This window comes from Macaca mulatta, chromosome 2 (genome assembly GCF_049350105.2).
Source record: "Macaca mulatta isolate MMU2019108-1 chromosome 2, T2T-MMU8v2.0, whole genome shotgun sequence".
NCBI lineage: Eukaryota > Metazoa > Chordata > Mammalia > Primates > Cercopithecidae > Macaca > Macaca mulatta.
The window spans coordinates 171,392,466-171,419,059 of NC_133407.1; the positions used below are offsets into that span (position 1 = coordinate 171,392,466).

General features: G+C 37.6%; 1 protein-coding gene across 1 annotated transcript in view; it reads left to right on the forward strand.

Annotated features, from left to right (window-relative positions):
* Window positions 1-26,594, forward strand: part of SLC9C1 (solute carrier family 9 member C1) — a 167,327-nt gene that overhangs the window by 65,098 nt on the left and 75,635 nt on the right. Inside the window, exons 3-6 of the mRNA XM_077993951.1 lie at window positions 1,467-1,566; window positions 3,455-3,598; window positions 4,701-4,875; window positions 26,201-26,282. Of these exons, the coding sequence (XP_077850077.1) occupies window positions 1,467-1,566; window positions 3,455-3,598; window positions 4,701-4,875; window positions 26,201-26,282 (501 nt within the window). The remainder of the gene's footprint in view (window positions 1-1,466; window positions 1,567-3,454; window positions 3,599-4,700; window positions 4,876-26,200; window positions 26,283-26,594) is intronic.

Consider the following 26,594-nt stretch of genomic DNA (forward strand, 5'->3'; position numbering starts at 1 on the left):
TGCTACCATTTTCAGCCAGGATTAAAATAAAAAATAGAAAACTTGTAATTTTCCATCTTTAGAAGGGAAAACTCAATAATGTAATAAAGGCATTAATTTTACTAAATTAAACTTTATTACAATCCGTATCAAACAATGATAGAAATTTTTTTGGTTTTAAAATTTCCTTCTCTCTCTCTTTTTCTTTTACTTTACTTTTTTTTTTTTTTTTTTTTTTTTGGATGGAGTCTCCTTCTGTCGTCCAGGCTAGAGTGCAGTGGCTCAATCTCTGCTCACTGCAAGCTCCACCTCCCGGGTTCATGCCATTCTCCCGCCTCAGACTCCCAAGTAGCTGGGACTACAAGCACCTGCCACCAAGCCTGGCTAATTTTTGTATTTTTAGTAGAGATGGGATATGTTAGCCAGGATGGTCTCGATCTCCTGACCTCGTGATTCACCCGCCTCGGCCTCCCAAAGTGGTGGGATTATAGGTGTGAGCCACCGCGCCCGGCCCTCTCTCTCTCTTAGAAACAAGAGTCTTGCTCTGTTGCCCAGGCTCTGGAGTACAGTGGCATGATCATGGCTCACTGCAGCCTCAACCTCCTGGGTTTAAGCAATCCTCCCACCTCAGCCTCCTAAGTAGCTGGTACTACAGGCATGTGCCACCAAGCCAAGTCAATTTTTAAAATCGTTTGTAGAGACAGGGTCACATTATGTTGCCTAGGCCAGTCTCAAACCCCTGGGTTGAAGCAATCATCCCACATCAGCCTCCCAAAGTGCTGGAATTATAGGTCTGAGCCACTGTGCCTATCCAAAATTTCATGACAATTTCAAAAGTTCATCTAGAGAAATTAATGTGGGAAAATAGGCAAAACAATTTTTTTAAGTGGTGAACTTTCTCTACCAGATAGGTATTAAAACATTTAATAGGTCTACAGTAATTAAAATACAACTGTTGTAACACAGGAATACAAAGTAAGTAAAAGAAACACAAAGGGCACAGAACTAGTCAAAGTATGAATGGCAATTTAATATATGATAAAAGTAGAATATCCACAATATTCTTTAGTATTAAAAACACATATTTCAACTTTTACTTATTAACTAGAACTATGTCTGTTAAGAAGGAGGTATAAGTTGTGGGCAAGTTCACAAAGAAATCATCAGCTGATTTTCATTTCAACCCTCCAGAGCCCATCTGAAACAACCAGACCTCTAAAGTGTGCTCTAGCCTCAATGGGGTATGTGAAGCCGTGCAAAGATGTCCACAGTAGGCTTTACAATACAATTGGATATAAGTTGGAGGAAGAAAAAGGACATGGGGTGGTGGTAATAATTTGCAATATTTTTCAGCTGAAATCAAGTGAAGTTGCCTTTCTATAAAAGTCACGGTACTGTCACAATATCTGATACTTCTAACTCGGGTAAAATTTGTGCTGCTGCTGATGTTAAATTAATACTTTATATTTATTTCTTTTTAAAAATAGGTGAGTTACTTGGAATGTCAGGAATATTTACTCTGGCCATTGTGGGACTTCTTTTAAATTCTACAAGTTTTAAAGCAGGAGTTGAAGCACTTCTTCTTGAGTAAGTGGCTAGCATATTTTCACTTTATTTCATACACTGGAACGTATAATATCATAATAGTAACAATATCTACATCTACATGGCCAAAGTAAGATTTTCAAAGACTTGAAAACTACCCAACTAAAAACCTTTACTAGATTTTATTTTTTCTTGCCAGTATCTTTGAATCCTCCAATTTAAAACAAATTCGTAACCTTACCTTGAGTCCATGTTGGTTCTCTTTCCCCACTAATTCCTCAAGTCTCTGATTATCTCCTCAATAATTTCCCATGTAAAATCTTGTACCCACTAGTAAGAGGGTTCCAAAAGTGCAGTAATCGAGAAGTAATATTTTAATATTTTAATGCAATATTTTAAAATTAAGTTTAAGTTGAACTTAATGCAAAAAAAATCTAAAAATCAGTATTTTAAGGACAATGAGGTGCTGTGTAAAGCAAATCAGAAGAGTAAGCTGGGGCATTTAAAGAGGATTAGCAGTGTTATAAAAGAAAGTATGACCAAACTAAATGTAAGCAAGACTAAGGGTGGAAAAGTGCAAATTGTGCCTTGCTCAAGGGCATTCAGCTGAGGGGTGAGTAGTTATCAGCCAAAAGGAAGAGCACTTTCTGTAATGCTTTGATACGTAGAGTGGAAACTTGACCTGAACCACATAATGACAACATATGTGTTAACAAAGACCCTGAAAGTAAACCATGATTTTTAGAGTTTTGGGACAACGTTATAGAAGATAGAATTAATTCTGATGTAAGAAGCTTAAAAGATGTAGGGTCTTATAGGATTCTGGAGCACTTCAATAAAATTCCATGCCAATTACAATGGAAGTCAATTGTACTTACACTTAGGCAAAATTAAATGGACCACAGTTGAGGGAAGAATTTAAAATGCTACACAAGTATTAGCTATATGTATGGGGAATTATTCTGAAGGTTTTCCTCTCCTTCTTGCTCCAACTGTAAGCTGGATCTTCAAATATATTACTTATCTTTATTCTTCATTCCTTGTAAGTTGTGATGTCTTTCTTGCCTGCATTCCTAGTACTATTGAGCCTACAATTGAAGTAGGTGATCTCTCTGTACCTCATATTGATTTCTAAATCATTCTATCTCCCACTTCCTTAAAAGAATCCAATTTAGAAGCTCGTGCCATCAGAATATACCATCTGCCTCTTGGTTGTGGCTATCTGTAGAATTCTAACTCACTTCTCCATTTTGTGAAGATTTTAGTTCCTGTCTCACTGTGACTCTCCAATATTACTCTATCACCATTCTTAGTGATGTCAATATTCATACAGTTAATCCTTTACTCCGTCATCTTCCAATTCCTGTATCTTCTCTCCTTGTATAAGTATGTCCACCATTCCTCTTTAACCACCCGCTCCCACAGTTGTACAAATAACTACTTCATAAACACAGTTGCAAGAATCTTACTGTCTAAAATATGGCACGTACCAACTTCTACTCTTGAAGATAGTGGAAATCTAAGATAATGGTGTTAAATTCTACTAACATCTCAAAACGACCTGTAACAGATCCATGTTAACTCTTAAACAGAGAAGGTGTACCATCTCCCATCTTTTCACTGTATGCCCTCTAGTACCTAAATTCTAACAATTCCGCAACCATACTGAGACTAAAATCCATTGATTCTATCATCTTTTACTGACCCTCACCCATCTCATATTTTCAATTCCTCTTTATCCAGGTCATTTCTTTTGTGTAAAATAATTTAATAACTTTTCATCATTTTCAGCTAAAAGTCAAAGTTGTTTGTAAATGTTTTATTCATTTTTTGATAATCATTAGCACAATGATTCACATAGATAAACCTTGTAATCAAGATGTCAAATTAATCAATTATAAATATTTTTAATTTTTTCTGAATAATGCAGATTCTGGAATTTTCTATCACGTGTTGCTTTTCTCATGGTGTTTACTTTCTTTGGACTTCTAATTCCTGCACATACATATTTGTATGTAAAATTTGCTGATATATACTATTCATTAAATATCTACTTCACACTGATTGTTTTAAGGTAAGAACATCATTAAAATTTTTCTATCTATAGATAATTGAGTAAGTTTAAAGATCATCTTTTAAATAACACAAAGATTTCATATCTTAGATTGAAAAATTGACTCAAACTTTCCAAGGATCATCAGCAAATAAATGCTTAGTAATATTTTTCTTGGCTTTTAACTAAATTTCAAAGCAATGCAAACTCTGTTTTTTTTTTTAATTAGAAACAAACACAATTAACATTTAACATATTTTGTCCAATGTTTTTGTAATGACATTTCATGAAGTTAAGTACCTCTTATAAATAAAAATCTTGTTTTTGCTCAATATTATATAGCAAACAATTTTCTATTAATTAAAAACTACAGTTAGAAATTGCTTTTTAAAAATCATAGGGAAGCCCGCTTTGTAAACGTCTTTTTTTCTCAAATAATTTTTGTAGTTTCTTTTTCCACTGTAAAGAGGTAGAAAAAAGTCTGTTCATGTAGCTGAAAAGGAGATAGCATAGAGTGAGAAAAACCATCATAACTAGAGTCTCATAGTTCTTTAATCTCCATCACTCAAATGGTTAACATTCTGCTTCCATCTAGTTGAATTGTTGAAGTCAAGGCAGCTAGTGCCAACTAAAACAAAATTATTTCCCAAATTATCAGATCAAATTAGTGTAAAACATAGGAATGATATATGACTGAGGGGAAAAAAATCTGGCAAATATTGGACCAATTCAGCAAGATTAAAATCTATAAACAAAAAGAGAGCATTTTCTCACTTTTTATTCATTAGATTTGTTTTTATTTGGGGTGCGAATTCAGAATTTATGCACAACACATCTTGAACTTTTTTTTTTTTCCTCCTGAAGGAGCATCACTCAAGGATAATGTAAAGTTACTATGCTACTCACCTAATAGAAAGAAACAAAGAATAATGCCATTCTCTTGGCATGTCTCTGTATGGAATACCTGCCGCCTTTGTTTGGTGTCATGTCAACAGTGTGTGAAAGATGTCTCATTTGTTTGAGAGTTACGAATTCTACAGGGAGTAGATTAGAGTAGAGTAGAAAGAAATGGAAAGAAACTCCTATGAAAGAATAACTTTCTAAAAATCGTTTTGTCTTTTAGACTTGTGACCCTTCTGTTAATGAGCCCTGCTTTGTCTCGAGTTGGTCATGAGTTCAGCTGGCGCTGGGTATTCACAATGATCTGGAGTGAAACGAAAGGGATGCCTAATATAAACATGGCCCTTCTGCTTGCCTACTCTGATCTTTATTTTGGATCTGACAAAGAAAAATCTCAAGTAAAGAAACCTGTATTTTCTTATTTGAATATTGTATACAACTATTGCTGTGTATATAAAATATATTTTTTGTAGTGAGGTAGCTCAACTTCACTTGGGATGTAGGAGTGATTTAGCTATGATGGCAAGACTGGGGAGAGGAGGAACAACTGGCAACTTTCCTTCACCCCATTCTAGCTTAGGAATTCCTAAGTTTCTTCATACCCTAAAAATAGGTTTATTACAAAGATCAAAGTAATTCAAACTTATCAATCATTTAAAATAGTATCTGATACAAAATGTACACTCAATAATGTTTTAATTATTTATTGCACTCAAGAAAAGTGGAAACTTTCTTATGATTGGCCCTGTTGCCTTCTGTAACTTTCTGAGGCCTCATTTAGTAATGCTATGAGCCAAAACATTTTAATTGTCAAGTAAAGCACTCTAAACAGTACCCTCAGACTCTGCTTGGCAGAAAATACTGGGCATAATTCTTCTACCATGTGCCTGGGCAAGATAATTACAAGGATCTCTATAAGAAAATTTCTATGCAGATATCACAGAGCATCTGATGCTTTTATTATCTGAATTTTTTTAAACAAAAATTCCAAGTGTATAAAGAGAAGTGGCAAAATAATCATTATGTGTCTACTTAAATAATATTCAGTCCAAATATTTAAAAAACTAATCTTTAAACTGCCTTTAAAATCAAAATTATCCAATATTGTATGACCTCTCCCTTCTATCTATTTCTTTTTTTTTTTTGAGATGGAGTCTCGCTCTGTCGCCCAGGCGGGAGTGCAGTGGCCGGATCTCAGCTCACTGCAAGCTCCGCCTCCCGGGTTCACGCCATTCTCCTGTCTCAGCCTCCCGAGTAGCTGGGACTACAGGCGGCCGCCACCTCGCCCGGCTAGTTTTTTATATTTTTTAGTAGAGACAGGGTTTCACCGTGTTAGCCAGGATGGTCTTGATCTTGTGACCTCGTGATCCGCCCGTCTCGGCCTCCCAAAGTGCTGGGATTACAGGCTTGAGCCCCTTCTATCTATTTCTACATACCCAAATAATCAAGATCAATGTCATCACCATACACCTGATCAGTGTGATGGCTACCCTTGTGCACAGATCTAGGTTCTGAAATTTTTAGCTTAGCTGCTATTTGCTGCGTGGACATCAGCAAGTTTTTAATTCCCACCTCACCTCAAGTATCAGTTTCCTTACTCCAAAACAGACTTAATAGTATCAATGGTTTGCTGGTAAATATTTAACAAGTAACTTAAGTGTTGAGGTGAGAGGAAGCCCTAATTTGCAGTATTTGTCCATTTCTGTTGTGTAATCACTTCCACCAACAGAACATCAGTCAGCTCACAAACTTCCTGAAATTGAATGATTAGCTCTCATGAGCTAGTGAGAGCCAGCCCAGCACACTACCATCACAAAGCATTATTATGAGAAACAAAAAATGTACATAAAATGCTTGGCACATTGTTTCGCATATAGCAATTGTACAATAAATACAAGCTCTGATGATGAAATTATAGTGATGATATACTCTGCAGTAGTGTTTTGAAACAAAATTTTAGTAAATAAAATCATTTAGTAAAATATCTTCACTAGAAGTAACTCCTTGAGAAGAAAGTAGCACTCCTTTTCTCAGTTTAATCTAGCAGAACCCTACAGTTAACCTAATACTTACCCAGAGACATTACAGTAAAGGGTTAAAAATACTAACATCAAAGACCTATTGCCTTTTTAATTCTGTCTCTACTATTCATAAGTTATGTTATATTGGGAATGTCACAGTGCCCCAGCCTCCCATCTGTGTGATTGTACAGTATTGGTAATTACCTCACAAAATTGCAGTGAAGATTAAATAAGCCTGGTATATTGTATTATATGACTATTATATGTGTCAGCTACTCAGGAGGCTGAGGCAGGAGAATGGCGTGAACCCAGGAGTCAGAGCTTGCAGTGAGCAGAGATTGCGCCACTGCACTCCAGCCTGGACGACAGAGCGAGACTCCATCTCAAAAAAAAAAAAAAAGAATTATGCCCTAAAGAAATGTGTATTTTAGACCTATTTGAAGAAAGACTAGAATCATACCTTAGTAGGATAATGTGATCTGCCAGTAAATTAACTGCCTGACACAAAACTTGAAACTCTTTACAGGAAGACAATGTAATCAAGACTCTCAACAATGTAACATCCATAATACATAGCCTAAAATCAAATATTACTGTGCATGTGAAGAAGCAGGAAAATGTGGTCTATCACTAAGAGAAAAAATTATTCAATAGAAACAGCCACCCAAAGATGACACAGATGTTGGAACTAGCAAAACTTTAAAAAATATACTCAAGAATCTAAAGAAAAAATGGACATAAGAAATGAAGATATGGGGTATTTCAGTGAAGAAATTGAAACTATAAAAAAATCGAAAGAAAAATTCTAGCAATAGGAAATATCCAAACTAAAAATTTTTGTTATCAGCTTAATGGCAGATTGGACTGTGCAGAAGAAAAATAAAAAAGCTCTAAGTTAATATGTTCTACAAGAGTGAGAAAATATATGAAGCAAAAACTGATAAACCTAAAGGGAGAAATAGATAAATTATAATTGGACATTTTAATACTTCTCTATATAACTCAACAAATTATAGAACAACTAGACAGAAAATCAGCAAAGATATGAAAGAATTGAAATCATCATCGACCAATAGGATCCAATTTTTATGGAAATTATATCAATTGATGCAGAAAAAGTATTTTACAAAATGTAAAATTCATTCGTGATAAAAGCTTCAAAACATATGAATAGAAGAGAATTTTCTAATGTTGATAGAGAGCATCTGTAAAAAGTCTATAGGTAACAACATAATTAATAGTGAAAGACTGTTTTCCCTTTAAGATTTGGAACAATGTGAAAGTGTCTGCTTTTTCTTTTTTTAAAACTTTTATTTTAGGTTCAGGGGTACATGTGCAGGTTTGTTATATGGGTAAACTGCGTGTCATGGAAGTTTGGTGTACAGATTATTTCACCCAGGAAATAAACATAGTACCTGATAGATATTTTTTGCATTCTCACCCTCCTCCCAACCTCCACTCTCAAGTAAGCCCAGTGTCTGTTGTTTTCTTCCTTGTGTCCATATGTATTCAACGTTTAGCTCCCACTTATAAATGTGATATATGGTATTTGGCTTTCTGTTCTTGTGTTAGTTCACTTAGGATAATGACCTCCACCTCCATCCATGTTGCTGCAAAGGACACGAGGACATGGTCTTGGGTTTTTTTTTGCTTTTGTTTTTTTGTTTTTGTTTTTGTTGTTGTTTTGTTTGTTTTTGTGTTTTTAGAAAACCTTTTATTTTAGGTTCAGGGGAACATGTGCAGATTTGCTACATAGGTAAACTCATGTCACAGGGGTTTGTTGTACAGAATATTTCATCGCCCAGGTACTAGGCCTAGTACCCAATAGTTATTTTTTTCCGATCCTCTCCCTTCTTCCATCCTCCATCTTCAAGTAGTCTCCACTGTCTGTTGTTCCCTTCTTTGTATCCATATATTCTCATCATTTAGCTCCCACTTATAAGTAAGAACACCCAGTATTTGGTTTTCTGTTCCTGCGTTAGTTTACTAAAGATAATGGCCTCCAGCTCTGTTCATGCTCCTGCAAAGGACATGATCTCATTCTTTTATGTGGCTGCATAATATTCTGATATGGTTTGGCTCTGTGTCCCCAGCCAAATCTCATGTTGAATTGTAATTCCCAGTGTTAGGGGAGGAACCTGGTGACTGGATCATGGGGATGGATTTCCCCCTTACTGTTCTCATGGTAGTCAGCGAGTTCTCATGAGATCTGGTTGTTTAAAAATGTGTAGCACTTCCCCTTTCACTGTCTCTCTCTCCTGCTCTGCCATGTGAAGATTTTGCCTGCTTTTCCCCTTTGCCTTCTGCCATGATTGTAAGTTTCCTGAGTCCTCTCCAGCCATGCTTCCTGTATACCCTGCAGAACCATGAACCAATTAAACCTTTCTTCTTTATAAATTACCCAGTCTGGCCGGGTGTGGTGGCTCATGACTGTAATCTCAGCACTTCAGGAGGCTGAAGTGGGTGGATCACTTGAGGTTAGGAGTTTGAGACCAGCCCGGCCAACATGGTGAAACCCTGTCTCTACTAAAAATACAAAAATTAGCCTGTGTGGTGGTGCGCACCTGTAATCCCAGATACACAGCAGGCTGATACATGAGAATCTCTTGAACCCCGAAGGCGGAGGTTGCAGTGAGCCGAGATTGCACTGTTGCACTCCAGTCTGGGCGACAGAGTGAGACTCCATCTCAAAAACAAAAACAAAACAAAACAAAAAACCCAAACAAACAAACAAAAAACACCCAATCTCAGGTAGTTCTTGATAGCAATGTGAGAATGTACTAATACATATTCCGTGGTGTATATGTACATTTTCTTTATCCAATCTGCCATGGTGGGCATTTAGGTTAATTCCATATCTTTGCTATTTGTGAACAGTGCTGCAATGAGCATAGGCATGCATGTGTCTTTATGGTAGAACAATTTATATTCCTTTGGGTATATACACAGGAATGGGATTGCTGGGTCAAATGGTAATTCTGATTTTAGCTCTTCGAAGAATTGCCACACTGCTTTCCACAACGATTGTACTAACTTACACTCCCACTAACTGTATAAGTGTTCAGTTTTCTCTGCAATCTTACCAGTATTTGTTATTTCTTCACTTTTTAGTAAGAGCTATTCTGACTGGTGTGAGATGGTATCTCATTACGGTTTTGATTTGCATGACTCTAATGATCAATGATACTGAGCTTTTTAAAATATATGCTTGTTTTCCTTCTAACTTACAAGGGATGTAAAGGACCTCTTCAAGGAGAACTACAAACCACTGCTCAGTGAAATAAAAGAGGACACAAACAAATGGAAGAACATACCATGCTCATGGATAGGAAGAATCAATATCATGAAAATGGCCATACTGCCCAAGGTAATTTATAGATTCAATGCCATCCCCATCAAGCTACCAATGAGTTTCTTCACAGAATTGGAAAAAACTGCTTTAAAGTTCATATGGAACCAAAAAAGAGCCCACATCTCCAAGACAATCCTAAGTCAAAAGAACAAAGTTGGAGGCATCACGCTACCTGACTTCAAACTATACTACAAGGCTACAGTAACCAAAACAGCATGGTACTGGTACCAAAACAGAGATATAGACCAATGGAACAGAACAGAGTCCTCAGAAATAATACCACACATCTACAGCCATCTGATCTTTGACAAACCTGAGAGAAACAAGAAATGGGGAAAGGATTCCCTATTTAATAAATGGTGCTGGGAAAATTGGCTAGCCATAAGTAGAAAGCTGAAACTGGATCCTTTCCTTACTCCTTATACGAAAATTAATTCAAGATGGATTAGAGACTTAAATGTTAGACCTAATACCATAAAAATCCTAGAGGAAAACCTAGGTAGTACCATTCAGGACATAGGCATGGGCAAAGACTTCATGTCTAAAACACCAAAAGCAACGGCAGCAAAAGCCAAAATTGACAAATGGGATCTCATTAAACTAAAGAGCTTCTGCACAGCAAAAGAAACTACCATCAGAGTGAACAGGCAACCTACAGAATGGGAGAAAATTTTTGCAATCTACTCATCTGACAAAGGGCTAATATCCAGAAGCTACAAAGAACTCAAACAAATTTACAAGAAAAAAACAAACAACCCCATCAAAAAGTGGGCAAAGGATATGAACAGACATTTCTCAAAAGAAGACATTCATACAGCCAACAGACACATGAAAAAATGCTCATCATCACTGGCCATCAGAGAAATGCAAATCAAAAGCACAATGAGATACCATCTCACACCAGTTAGAATGGCGATCATTAAAAAGTCAGGAAACAACAGGTGCTGGAGAGGATGTGGAGAAATAGGAACACTTTTACACTGTTGGTGGGATTGTAAACTAGTTCAACCATTATGGAAAACAGTATGGCGATTCCTCAAGGATCCAGAACTAGATGTACCATATGACCCAGCCATCCCATTACTGGGTATATACCCAAAGGATTATAAATTATGCTGCTATAAAGACACATGCACACGTATGTTTGTTGCAGCACTATTCACAATAGCAAAGACTTGGAATCAACCCAAATGTCCATCAGTGACAGATTGGATTAAGAAAATGTGGCACATATACACCATGGAATACTATGCAGCCATCAAAAAGGATGAGTTTGTGTCCTTTGTAGGGACATGGATGCAGCTGGAAACCATCATTCTTAGCAAACTATCGCAAGAACAGAAAACCAAACACCGCATGTTCTCACTCATAGGTGGGAACTGAACAATGAGATCACTTGGACTCAGGAAGGGGAACATCACACACAGGGGCCTATCATGGGTAGGGGGGAGGGGGGAGGGATTGCACTGGGAGTTATACCTGATGTAAATGACGAGTTGATGGGTGCAGCACACCAACATGGCACAAGTATACATATGTAACAAACCTGCACGTTATGCACATGTACCCTACAACTTAAAGTATAATAATAATAAATAAATTAAAAAATATATATATATATATATGCTTGTTAGCTTCATGTATGTCTTCTTTTGAAAAATGTCTGCTCATGTCCTTTACCCACTTTTAATGAGGTTGTTTGTTTTCTTCTAAATTTGTTTAAGTTCTTTATAAATGCTGCATATTAGACTTTTGTCAGATGCATAGTTGGCAAATATTTTCTCCCATTCTGTAGGTTTTATATTTACTCTGTTGATAGTTTCTTTTGCTGTGCAGAAGCTCTTACGTTTAATGAGATCAATTTATCAAGTTTTGCTTTTGTTGTGATTGCTTTTGGCATCTTTGTCATGAAACCTTTGTCAGTATGTCCAGCATGGTATTGCCTAGGTTGTCTTCCAGAGTTTTTATAGTTTTGAGTCTTACATTTAAGTTTTTAATCTATCTTGAGTTGATTTTTAAGTAATGTAAGGAAGGGGTCCAGTTTCAACCTTCTGTATATGGCTAGCTAGTTATTCCAAAACCATTTATTGAATAGGGAGTCCTTTCCCTATTGCTTCTTTTTGACAGCCTTGTCAAAGGTAATATGGTTATAGGTGTGCAGCCTTATTTCTGGACCCTCTCTTCTACTCTGTTGGTATACATGTCTGTTTTTGTACCAGCACCCATGCAGTTTTGATTACTGTAGCCTTGTTGGACATTTTGAAGTCGGGTAATGTGATGCCTCCAACTTTGTTCTTTCTGCTTAGTATACCTTGGCTATTTGAGCTCTTTTCGGTTCCATATGAATTTTAAAATAGATTTCTCTAGTTCTGTGAACTGTAAATTCTTTGAGGCAGTATGGCCATTTTAATTATATTGATTCTTCCTATCCATGAACATGGATTATTTTCCATTTGTGTGTGTCATCTCTGATTTCACTGGGCAGTATTTTGTAATTCTCATTGTAGAGATTTTTTACCACACTGGTTAGCTATATTCTTAGGTATTATTTGGGCAATTATGAATGGGACTGCATTCCTGATTTGGCTCTTGGCTTGATTGTTGTTGCTGCATAAGAATGCTGATGAATTTTGTATGATGATTTTATATCCTGAAACTTTGCTGAAGCTGTTTACCAGTTGATGGAGCCTTTGGGCCAACTATGAGGTTATCTAGATACAGAATCATGTCTTCTGCAAATAAGGATAATTTGACTTCTTCTTTTTCTATTTGGATGCACTTTATTTCTTTCTCTTGACTGATTGATCTGGCCAGGACTTCCAATACTATAATGAGTAGGACTGGTGAGAGAGGGCATCCTTGTCTTGTGCCAGTATTCGAAAAGAATGCATCCAGCCTTCGCCTACTCAGTATGATACTGGCTGTGGGTTTGTCATAAAGGGCTCTTATTATTTTGAGGTATGGTCCTTTGATACCTAGTATATTGAGAGTTTTTAACAGAAAGAATTGTTGAATTTTATTGAAGTCTTTTCTGCATCTACGGAGATCTTCATATAATTTGTCTTAACTTCTGATCAATCACATTTATTTACTTGCATATATTGAACCAACCTTGCATCCCAATCAAGACTACTTGATTGTGGTGGATTAGCTTTTTCATGTGCTGCTGGATTTCGATTTACTAGTATTTTGTTGAGGATTTTTGCATCAATGTTCATCAAGGCTATTGGCCTCAAGTTTTCTTTTTTGTTGCTTCTCTGCCAGGTTTTGATATTAGGATGATGCTAGCTTTATAGAATGATTTGGGGAGCAGTTTTTCCTCCTTGGTTTCTTGGAATAGTTTAAGTAGAAATGGTACCAACTCTTCTTTGTGTATCTGGTAGAGTTAGGCTGTGAATTTGTCTGGTCCATGGCTTTTTTTGGTTGGTCTATTTGTTACTGATTCGATTTGGAAACTCATTACTGGCCTGTTCAGGGAAACACTTTCTTCTTGGTTGAGGCCTGGAAAGATGTATGTGTCTAGGAACTTATCCATCTCTTCTAGGTTTTCTAGTTTGTGTGCATAGGGGTGTTCATAGTAGTCTGTGATGGTTATTTGTATTTTTGTGGGGTCAGTGGTAGTGTACCCTTTGTCATTTCTAATTGTGCTTGTTTGAATGTTCTCTTTTCTTCCTTATTAGTCGAGCTAGCAGCTTATCTGTCTTAGTAATTTTTTCAAAAATATAAAGAACTACTCGATTCATTGATCTTTTGAACAATTTTTTTTTGTGTGTTTTGATCTTCTCAGTTCAGCTCTGATTTTGCTTATTTCTTATCTTCTGCTAGCTTTGGGGTTAGTTTACTCTTGCTTCTCTAGTTCTTTTGGTTGTGATTGTAGGTTGTTAACTTGAGATCTTTCTTTTTGATGCTGGCATTTAGTGATATAAATTTCTCTCTTGACATTGCCTTAGCTGTGTCCCAGAAATTCTGGTATGTTGTCTTTTTGTTCCTATTAGTTTTGAAGAACTTCTTGATTTCTGCCTTTATTTTATTATTTATTATGAGTTTTATTTACCCAAAAACTCATTAAGAAGCAGGTTGTTTAATTTCCATATAATTGGGTGGTTCTGAGTAATTTTTTAGCCTTAATTTCTGTTTTTATTGTGCTGTGATCTGAAAGTGTTTACGGTATGATTTTGCTCTGTTGCATTTGCTGAGGATTGTTTTATGTTTGATTGATTTTAGACTATTTACCATGTGGTGATGAGAAGAATGTATATTCTGTTGTTTTTTGATGAAGAGTTCTATAGAGGTCCATAAGATCCATTTGGTCCAATGCTGAGTTCAGATCCTGAATATCTTTGTTCATTTTCTGTCTTAATGATATGTTTACTACTGTCCGTGGAGTGTGGAAGTCTCCCACTATTATTGTGTGGGAGTATAAGTCTCTTTGTAGGTCTCTAAGAACTTGCTTTATGAATCTCAGTGCTCCTCTGTTTGGTGCATTAATATTTAGTATAGTTAGGTCTTCTTATTGAATTGAACCCTTTACCATTGTGTAATGCCCTTCTTTGTGTTTTTAAAAACTTTGTTGTTTTAAAGTCTGTTTTGTCTGCAAATAGGATTGTTTAACTCCTGCTTTTTTTTTGTTTTCCATTTGCTTGGAAAATATTTTATTTTGAGCTTATGAGTGTCACTGCAGATGAGAAGGGTCTCTTAAAGACAGCACACCATTGGCTCTTGGTTCTTTATCCAGCTTGCTGCTCTCCATCTTTTAAATGGGACATTTAGCCCATTTACAGGCAAGGTTATTATTGATATGTGTGGATTTGTTCATGCCATTGTGTTGTTAACTGGTTATTATGTCAGTTTGTTTGTATAGTTGCTTTATTATGTCACTAGTCTGTGTATTTATTTGTGTTTTTGTGTAGGCTGGCAGTGATCTTTCCTTTCTATATTTAGTGCTTCTTTCCAGATCTCTTCTGAGGCAGATCTGTTGGTAACCAACTCCTTCAGTATTTGCTTATCTGAAATAAAAAAATCTTATTTGATGTTCACTTAGGAAGCTTAGTTTGGCTGGATATGAAATTATTGGTTGAAGATTTTTTGTTTAAGAATGTTGAATATAAGCCCCCAGTCACTTCTGGCTTGTAGGGTTTCTACTGAGAGATCCACTGTTAGCCTGATGGGGTTCCTTTTGTAGGTGACCTGCCCTTTCTCTCTAGCTGCCTTTAATTTTCTTTTCTTCATTTTGACATTGCAAAATCTGATGATTGTGTGTCTTGCAGATGATCTTCTTGCATAGAATCTTGCAAGGGTTCTCTGCATTTCCTGAATTTGACTGTTGGCCTCTCTAGCAAGTTTGGAGAAGTTTCATGGACAATTTGCTGAAATATGTCTTTAAGTTGTTTGCTTTCTCCTCATTCCTTGCAGGGATGCCAATATTTCGTAGTTTTACCTCTTTACATAATCCCATATTTTTCAGAAGTTTTGTTTAACCTTTTTCATTTTTTTTCATTTTTGTCTGACTGTCTTATTTCGTGGATCAAGTCTTCAAGTTCCAAGTTCCTCATCCTGATTTATTCTGCTGCTAATACTGGAGATCACCTGTGGAATTTTTGTAGTGTGTTTTTCAGCTCTATCAGATTAGATCTGTGCATCATTTATTGTGATTCTTAGCTTCCTTGGTTTGGTTTTGCCATTCTTCTGAATCTTGATGATATTCATTACTATCCATATTCTGAATTCTATTTCTGTTATCTCAGCCAACTCACCCTGGTTAAGAACCCATGTTGGAGAACTAGTGTGGTCATTTGGAGGACATAAGACACTCTAGCCATTTGAGTGGACAGAGTTGCTACATTGGTTCTTTCTCATCTCTGTGTTTGGGTGTCCCTTTAACTGTGGTGCAGATTGAGTGCAGTCAGTAGACTTCTTTTCTGAATGTTTTCACTGGGCCAAGGCTTTGTGCAGAGTCTTTATTTGTAAATGACTTCTTGTCTTTGGTTTCACAGGGGGTATATGTTAGTGAGGTATTTTTGGTGTTGAAACTTTGGACTGTGAACCAGTAGGCGGTAGTTAGGTATTGTGGTTAGTTGGTGGGCTCTTGCTCAGTCACATGGCTCCCCTATATTTCCTCACAGTTGCAGCCATGCTGTCTGTCAATGACCTGAACATGTGGGCTCCTCTCCTACTTGAGTGCTGGCTGTAGATCACAAACTGGCACTCCAAGACTGCCTACCACAGCTCTTGTGTGATCTCAGGTTTTATGTTTCTTCCCCAACTTGGAGGCAACAGTGGAAGGGACCTTAGCAGTGGTTGTGGATGAAGGTCTGTTGCCTGTCTACTGGGAGCTCCACCCCAGAGAGATGCAGGTGAGCAATCATTCAGTGCAATTGTCCAGAATAGGGGGTCTGTGCTGTGGGCCCCAGCTTAGTGAGGAGATATGGGCTTAGAGGCCCACATAAGAGTCTAGTTACTTTTTCATAAGGATGCTGTGGTATACTGGCAGTCATCTCCAGTCCCTAGTCTGCTCAGATTTTCCAGGACCTGAAGGTATCACTAGTGATGACTGTGAAACAGAAAAATGGTGGCCTGCCCCTCCCCCTCCCTTTTGGAGCTCCAGCCAAGGGAGGTACAGACATTTTGCCAGCCTGAACACACCAGCAGGAGGTGGCTGGAGTCTCTAGTTGGTGGATCCCACCTAGTGAGGAGGAATGGGATCATGGACCCACTTAAAAAAGCAGTCTGGCCTCTTTTCCCAGGGGCAGCAGTGCTTTGGGGGCAGTTCACTCCAGTCCTTGGTCACCCTTGACTCTCTAAAGCCTGAAGGCAACAATGGCTAAGCCTACTAAACAGCAAAGATGGCAGTCCACTCCACCTTCTGAGAGCTCTGTCCCAGAGAGTTTTGAAATTGCTGCTGGCCAGAAAACACCAGCAGTGGTGGCTGGAGACCCCAGTCAGGGTGTTCCACCCAGTGAGAAGGATCAGAATCAGGAACCTGCATAAAAAGGCGTTCTGGCTGCTTTTTCATAAAGCAGTTGTGCTATTCTGGGGGTCTGCTTGAAGACTCTCCAAAGCCTAAAGGCCACAGTGGCTTAGGCTGAGAAGCAGCAAAGATGGTGGCCTACCTCTCCCTCTAGGTAGCACCGTCCCAGGGAGGCTGGAAACTGCTGCTGACCAGAAAACACTGGTGGGGGTGGTCATAGACTGTGGTCAGGAAATTCTGCCCAGTGAAGAGAACCAGGAACTGGGACCCATGTGAAAATGCAGTCTGGCTGTTCATCCATAGAGCTGCTGCACTGTGCTTCCCAGAACAGGGAGGACTTTTCCAGTCCCTAGTCACCTCAGAATCCCTGGAGCTCAAAGGCAACAATGGCTAAGCCTGTGTAACAGCAAAGATGGTGGCCCATCCCTCCCACAGGGACCTCCATCCCATGGAAGCCAGGAACCACTGCCACCTAGAAAACACTGGCTAGGGTGACTGGGGAGCCCAGTCTTCAGTCTGACATGCAGAGCTACATGAAATATTCACAGAGCAGCCACTCAGGCACATATGGAGTCCTGGGCACTTCAGATACCTGGGCTTCCCAGCAAAAATGGCAACAATTTGAGCAAAGTTGGGAGTTAGACCCCTGTTTATACTTCTAGGAAAGGAGATGATTCAGGGGGCTGACCCAAGAGTTGCAAAGTTCCATGGGAGAAGCATGCATACCCACAATCACTCATTCACTCACCCACCCGGAGAGGACAAGCAGGATCAGGGACCTGCATAGGAAAGCAAGCCGGCTACTCTTCCATAGGGCAACTACACTAAAGGCAACAATGGCAAAGGCTGTGAAACAGCAAAGATGGTGGCTCGCACCTCCCTCTCAGAGCTTGGTCTCAGGGAGGTGTAATGCTGCTATTGGTGGATGACTGAAGTTTCAAGCAGTGGGTCTTATCCCGGGAGGTGCCATGGCAGCGATGCCTGTAGACCATTGCTACTCATCCCCCCTGGATCACCTCCTTTCCTAGAGTATGTACAGGAGTCTAATCTCTGACTTTGCTGAAGTTGCAGCCACTTTTGCTGGGAACCCCAAGTATCTGAAGCACCTAGGGCGCCACCTGTGCCTGGATGGCTGCTCTGCTAAGACTCCATGTTAGACTGAAGGCCCTGATGGAGTGGGTTCACGAGGGGATCTCCTGACCTGAGGGTTGCAAAGATCCATGGGAGAAGAGTGAGTGCCCGGGATCACTCACTCACACATCACTTTCCTGGGGAAGGGGAGGCTCCGCTGACTCTGTGTCACTCCTAGGTGAGTGGTCATCCTGCCTTGACTTTCCTTGTTTTCTGTGGGTCAAGTTTTTGCTTGATGAATCCCAATGTGTGTACCTGATGTTTCAGCTGAAAGTGCTGTATTTACTCACCCCTTCTATTTCTCTCCATGATAGAGGTGCATACTAGCTGCTTCTAGCCAGCTATCTTGGTCAATTTCCCAATCTTGTTCTTTTTATGACTGCAGAGTATTCCATGGTGTATAGGTACCGCATTTTTTAAATCCAGTCTACAATTGATGGGCATTTTGCTTGATTTCATGTGTGTGCTCTTGTGAATAGTGCTGTGATGAACATACACATGCACATGTCTTTATGGTAGAACAATTTATATTCTCTTAGATATATACCCAGTGATGGGATTGCTGGGTCAAATGGCAGTTCTAAGTTGTTTGAGAAGTCACCAAACTGCTTTCCACTATGGCTGCTCTAATTTACATTTCCACCAGCAGTATTTAAGTGTTCCTTTTTCTCTACAAACTTGCCAGCACCTGTTATTTTTTGGCTTTTTAGTAATAGCCAGTCTGACTGGCGTGAGGTGGTATCTCATTGTGGTTTTGATTTGCACTTCTCTGGTGATAGCAATTTTCACATGTTTCACATGTGTGTTGGCCATCCGTATGTCTACTTTCTTCTTTTGTGAGTTGTGAAAAACCATAGAAAACACCAATGAAGCCAGAAGTTGTTTATTTGAAACAATAAACAAGATTGATAGGTTGCTAGCTAGACTAATAAAGAATAAAAGAGACTATCCAAATAAACACAATCAGAAATGACTTAGAGGACATTACCACCTACCCCACAGAAATACAAGAATCCCTCAGAAACTGTTGTGAACACCTCTGCACACAAACTGGAAAACCTACAAGAAATAGATAAATTATTGGAAACATACAAACTCCTGAGATTAAACCAGGAATAAATTGAAACCCTGAACAGACCAATAATGAGTTCCAAACTTGATTCTGCAACTAATAACCTACCAACCAAAAAAGCCCAAACAAATTCATAGCTGAATTGTACTATATAGATAAAGAGCTGGTACCATTTCTACTAAAACTATTCCAAAAAATTGAGAATAGACTCCTCTCTAATTTATACTATGAGGCCAGCATCATCCTAATACCAAAACCTGGCAGAGACACAGCAGAAAAAAAACTTCGGGCCAATGTCCTTGAAGAATATAGATGCGAAATCCTCAAAAAAATTCTTTGGATGCCAGGTAGATTCAATACATACAAATAAATAAACGTGATTCATCACATAAACAGAACTAAAAACTAAAACCATGTGATTACTTCAATAGGTGCAAAAAAGGCCTTTGATAAGATCCAACATTCTTTCATGTTCAAAACCCTTAAAAAACTAGATATTGAAGGAAGATACCTCAAAATAAGAAGAGCCCTCTGTGACAAGCCCACAGTCAACATCATACAAAATCAGCAAAAGCTGGAAGCATTCCCCTTGAGAGCTGGAACAAAACAAGGATGCCCATTTTCACCATTCCTATTCAACACAGTTCTGAGAGTCCTAGCCAGAGCAATCAGGCAAGAAAAAGAAATAAAAGGCATCTAAATAAGAAGAGATTAAGTAAAACTATCTCTCTGTGCAGAAGATATGATTTTATACATGGAAAACTTTTTGTGAAACAGAATTTGAAGAAAACTACTTTAATCTGATAGAAGGGATTTATTTAAAAAGAAAAACTTAAAAACTTAAAGGTAAGTGACACTTAATGGTAGAATACTGAATACTTTCCCTTAAGTTTCAAATAAGGGCAAATACATCTGCTTTCTTCATTTTTATGGAACATTATGCTCAATGTCCTACCTCAGGCACTAGGGAGAAAAAAGGCACACAAATTGGTAGATACTAAATAACCAGTAGAATTAATAAGTGAATTTAGCAAAATCATGAAATTCATGTTCAGTATACAAAACTAAATTATATTTTTATTTTTATTTTATTTATTTATTTATTTATTTTTAAATTTATTTATTATTATTATACTTTAAGTTGTAGGGTACATGTGCATAGCGTGCAGGTTTGTTACATATGTATACTTGTGCCATGTTGGTGTGCTGCACCCATCAACTCGTCATTTACATCAGGTATAACTCCCAATGCAATCCCTCCCTCCTCCTCCCTCCCCATGATAGGCCCCTGTGTGTGATGTTCCCCTTCCTGAGTCCAAGTGATCTCATTGTTCAGTTCCCACCTATGAGTGAGAACATGCGGTGTTTGGTTTTCTGTTCTTGCGATAGTTTGCTAAGAATGATGGTTTCCAGCTGCATCCATGTCCCTACAAAGGACACAAACTCATCCTTTTTGATGGCTGCATAGTATTCCATGGTGTATATGTGCCACATTTTCTTAATCCAATCTGTCACTGATGGACATTTGGGTTGATTCCAAGTCTTTGCTATTGTGAATAGTGCTGCAACAAACATACGTGTGCATGTGTCTTTATAGCAGCATAATTTATAATCCTTTGGGTATATACCCAGTAATGGGATGGCTGGGTCATATGGTACATCTAGTTCTAGATCCTTGAGAAATCGCCATACTGTTTTCCATAATGGTTGAACTAGTTTACAATCCCACCAACAGTGTAAAAGTGTTCCTATTTCTCCACATCCTCTCCAGCACCTGTTGTTTCCTGACTTTTTAATGATCGCCATTCTAACTGGTGTGAGATGGTATCTCATTGTGGTTTTGATTTGCACTTCTCTGATGGCCAGTGATGATGAGCATTTTTTCATGTGTCTGTTGGCTGTATGAATGTCTTCTTTTGAGAAATGTCTGTTCATATCCTTTGCCCACTTTTTGATGGGGTTGTTTGTTTTTTTCTTGTAAATTTGTTTGAGTTCTTTGTAGCTTCTGGATATTAGCCCTTTGTCAGATGAGTAGATTGCAAAAATTTTCTCCCATTCTGTAGGTTGCCTGTTCACTCTGATGGTAGTTTCTTTTGCTGTGCAGAAGCTCTTTAGTTTAATGAGATCCCATTTGTCAATTTTGGCTTTTGCTGCCATTGCTTTTGGTGTTTTAGACATGAAGTCTTTGCCCATGCCTATGTCCTGAATGGTACTACCTAGGTTTTCCTCTAGGATTTTTATGGTATTAGGTCTAACATTTAAGTCTCTAATCCATCTTGAATTAATTTTCGTATAAGGAGTTAGGAAAGGATCCAGTTTCAGCTTTCTACTTATGGCTAGCCAATTTTCCCAGCACCATTTATTAAATAGGGAATCCTTTCCCCATTTCTTGTTTCTCTCAGGTTTGTCAAAGATCAGATGGCTGTAGATGTGTGGTATTATTTCTGGGGACTCTGTTCTGTTCCATTGGTCTATATCTCTGTTTTGGTACCAGTACCATGCTGTTTTGGTTACTGTAGCCTTGTAGTATAGTTTGAAGTCAGGTAGTGTGATACCTCCAGCTTTGTTCTTTTGACTTAGGATTGTCTTGGAGATGCGGGCTCTTTTTTGGTTCCATATGAACTTTAAAGCAGTTTTTTCCAATTCTGTGAAGAAACTCTATATTTTTATATACTAGCAACAAACAAACAGAAAAATGAAATAAAGAACATAACAATAGCATCAAAAACATGACATAGTAACCAAAATAATGAAATACGTATGTATCAGTTATCATTATCTATGGCTATGTAAAAAATTGTCCCAAAATTCAGTGGCTTGAAACAAGAAACATTTATTATCTCAGTTTCTGTGAGTCAGGAATCTGGTTATAAATTACGTGGGTGCCTCTGATTGTTTCTCTCATAAACTTGCATTTAAGCATAAACTGGGGGTGCAGCCGTCAAAAGGTTCAACTGGGGCTACAGAATCTGCTTCTAAGGTGACTTGTGTGGTTTTGTTGACAAGATTCAGTTGTTTGCAGGCAGTGAACTAAGGGCTTTAGTTTCTTGTTGACTCTTGGCCAGAAGCCTCCTTGTCATTTGGACCTCTTCATAGGTCAGCTCGCAATATGGTAGCTGGCTTCTCTCAGAATGACTATGCAAGAGAGCTAGAGAGAGCAAACCCTCAAGACAGAAGCCACGGTCTTTCTTTAACCTAATTTTCAAAGTCACTTCCCATTACTTCTTCATATTCTATTTATTAGAAGTGAGTCAATAAGTCTAGTCCATATTTAAGATGACTAAGTATCTAATATCAACAGTATATTTCAGTATATTTCAGTGTGTGAAATACACACACACACACACTCAGTGTAAACTGAGTACCACTTTACATTTTCTCTTCCAGAGTGAGATGTATGCAGTATGCGGCCATGTTTGCTAACATATTCATTCTTGACAAAATTCTGAGATTATAAAATGTATATGGTTAATATTTGGGCTTGTGACCTGACTTCTAAGAGCTGCTTCTATCACAGAGTTAGGTATTCAATTAACAAAGTAGAAATTTGAGCACAACCTTGTCCACAAGACATTTTAAATAAACACGTAGCCCAGTGTAGTTAGTAGGTGGATGGACGCCACTTTCATAAGTTGAGCTTGAGTTCACTACTCACTTGTGCAGCTTAATATGCTAGGTAGGGACACTCCCCTATGGGTTGTCTTTATATCACCATCTTTCTAAGCCCAGAGATGTCGTAAGTGACAGGAAAAGTGATAGGATTGAGAAATGGGTGTCACTGCTTCATTTGGAACACATTGTTAACTATGGTTGAAAGATCAAATAAAATAGTAGTTTTACGTTTCAACACAAGTCGCTATAAGCAGTCCTTGATGTTTTTTTGATGGTATCAGCTGGAAAGCCTCAAATCTAAGAGGGCTTCCCACTCCAGATATAAAATAGATGTTGCCTGTTGCTGTGCTTATAAATGAAAAAGGAAGTTGAGGACACTTTTGCAAATGCCAGAATATAAGATTCATTCAGTGTGCTCCCTGGGCCTCTAAAGCATGCATTGACAGGATTTGCTTATTTTCTAAAATTAGCTTCATTCAATATTTATTATTCTCCTTTTCCTCTCTGAGAATGAACTCTGTATAAAATAAGCTTCTGCCTATTTGCATTTATCCTCCAAACCCAATCTAACAGGATGTTTTCAATTTAAAAACAAGAGAGGAAAAGACCAGAGTTTTTCAGGAGAAAAACTGGAGGAAAATGGGGACGAAACCTCAGAAAGCAGCTATTCCTAGCAGCTTCCTAGTTAAGAACCTCCATGCGGCCTCTAGTCTCTGTCTGTATTCTTCCGTATTTAACCTTCAGATCGTAAGCCTTTTCTGGCAAGCTTTTCTTCTTCTTCTTTTTTTTTTTTTTCTTTTTTAAGCTCTTTTCCTGAAACTTTCTATGAATGGCTATGGCATCATTAATGCTGCTGAATATCTTTAAACTCTTCGCACAAGCAAGTGTGTAGCTTAAGGCCACCTGGTGAGGAAACCAAGTGTCCTCTGTGCCTTTTTACTTTCTGTGAAGTAATTTAAGAACATCTAAAAAATTAGATTTTAAAAAGTTATCATCTTGGTACAACACCGTGTGCATATACATTTGGGAGCTTAAAAAGGTGTTTTGTCTGGAACTTAGAAGCAGCTCTAAATCTAGTAGGGGAGACTTTCTAACATACCTAGTTTTATTTATTGACTTTACTGGAGTATGATAGGAAAATGAAGATTCTTTACTCAGTTCTGGTATTGCTCATAACTTACCGAGAGGCTAATACTAAACTTGGAAAATTGTTTAAGTACGTTTTATCAAGCAGTCTGGGTTTTGTTTTTTAATACAGTTTTTAATGGATATCTGAAAACTGAAGGAAACTTTAAAGGTTTTTTAGTGGTGCAGGTGAAGGTGCCAGTTGCTATTTGGTATCACACTCTACAAAAGCTTCATTACTTTACTTGATGCTGGTTGCTAAGCAGCAATTGCACAGAGCATTAGTCTACTGGGTGCCTTTACAAGCCAGAGGTTGATGCTACACTCTTGATGTCATGTGAGGAAATAATGCACATGCTCTAATTGCTCACCAGGAAATAAACCTAGAAACAGAAAATGAAGAACAAAAAGGTTGCTTGAAATAAGACATGATCAACATGACCATATTTTGAAACATTTCAGGAAGGTTGCTTCTTGTCAAACTTGCCTGGCAGAGTTTGTTCAAAACTTGTATTTAATAAACGAACACCCGACTTACAAAAAAAAAAAAAAAAAAAAAAAAAAAAAAAAGGTGACTAAGTATCAACAGATAGATACCTTTGAAAGCCAACTTAGAGGTTTCTTTCCAAAATATGCAAGACTTGTGCACTGAAAACAACATGGCATTGTTGACAGAAATTTTAAAAAACCTACATAAAATATATGTTCCAATCATGGATTTGAAGACTGGGAATTATTAAGATGTCACTATACTTGATGCAATTCCAATCCCAGAAGATTTTAGAAATAGATACACAAAATCTGATTTCCATATAGAAGTACAGAAGACTGAGAATAGCCCTAATAATATTGAAAAGGAAGAACCAAATTTAAGGACTTATACTATCTGATATCAGGACTTACTGTAAAAATACAGTAGTTAAATCAGTAGCATCCTGGCATAAGAATAAAAAAATAGATGAATGGAGTATAATAAAGAATTCAAAAAAGACTCACATTTATATGGTGAATTGGTTTTTGACAGATTCTGAAACAGTTCAATGAGAGAAAAAAATATTTTTTTCAATAAATGATGCTGAACTACTGTATTCACTTAGAAAAAAAGAAAAGAAAAACTCTATTTTTACCTCACACCATACCTAAAAGTGATTTGAGATGGACCATAGACTTAAATATAAAATTAAAAACTCTAAAATTTTTTGAAGAAAATACAATGGTAACCCAATTTTTAAAAAATGTACAAAATATTTGAACAGACACTTCTTCAAAAAGAAAGATGTGTACTAATATGCATGTTAAAAATATTCAACATTATTACTCTAATGAAATGCAAATTAAAATCACAATGAGACACGTCATATGCTGTTTAATTTATATGAAGATTTTGGAATTGGCAATTCTTATCTACAGAAGTAGAAATCAAAATACTTGCTGCCTCTCATTGGTGAAGGACTGATTAGGAAGGAGCATTAGAGAAATGTTGGGGATGTGAGAATATTTTGCGTCTTGACAGGACTGAGAGTTACAGGAGTAGATATACACTGTCAAAATTGACAAAATGGTACTTGAGTACATTTCAATGTATGTACATTATACCTCAGATTTCCTTATTACCAATGCTTGGGCTGCACTCTTGAAGAATTACATCAGAATATTCACTGGGGATCTCCTGGGCACCAATATTTTAAAGTTTCTCTTATGATTCTAATGTTCAACTTTGGGAGCCTCTAGTGTGGTTTCATGCTCTATCCCTAATTCCATCTGTGGATATAGAACAGAAGAGTAGCTAGGGTTAAACATAAATTCTGGAAGTTAGAATTCCATAAATCCCCAAAAATGTGTAGCCTCAGACTGAAAAGTGTTAGTTCACTTGTCTATCAAGACTGACTTGGGATACAAGAAGATAAAATATCAAGTGGCACCAAAGACATTTATTGCTCCTTCTTCCTGACAATGAAAGGGTACCAATGAGGCAAAGTGTGAGATGGAGAACACATATCAAGGGCCTTGAGTTGTTCTCCTTTCCCAGGTGAGGAGAAGTTTTTGATGCAGATATGCTGGTAATGTTGAACAGAGAACGATGTGGCTATGCACAGCCAGGTGTGTATAGTGGATAAGGACTGATAAGTATAAGTGTATTCTCAGCTACCAGGAAGTGCAACAGTGGAAGTCAAAGATAAATATTCCTTCCCAACGTCTGTATAAGTGTTGATTTACTTGTCAAAACTCATGTCTTAATTTTGGTTTGGTAATAAATCATGGATGAATTATGAGCAGGAAGATGGAGAATACCCAGAGTGCTTTCATCATGTCTTAGATTAATTCTTCCCCTGCCATGAGCATCTATTAACACAGTACAACCTAGCTTAATTTATATTGTTAAATATAGGCTATATTATATGAAATTATATGAATACTTACTTTATATTTTCTTCAATTCTAGATATTATTTCATGGAGTGTTAGTATGCCTAATAACCCTCATTGTCAATAGATTTGTTTTGCCAACAGCAGTTACTATACTAGGTAAGCCCTAACAATTACTATTCCTGTGGAGAGAAAAACATTCTAAATATGGTCAAAAAGTGATAATAATAAAGAAAGAATCCATAAGCAGCATAGTGAGACTCCGATCTCTACAAAAAGTCTGAAAATTAGCCCAGTGTGGTGGTGTACATCTATAGTCCTAGCTATTCAGAAGGCTGATAGGGGAAGATTGCTGGAACCCAGGAGGCTGATGCTGCAGTGAGCCAAGATCACACCACTGCACTCCACCATGGGCAAGACAGCAAGACCCTGTCTCAAAAAAAAAAAAAAATATATATATATATATATAAA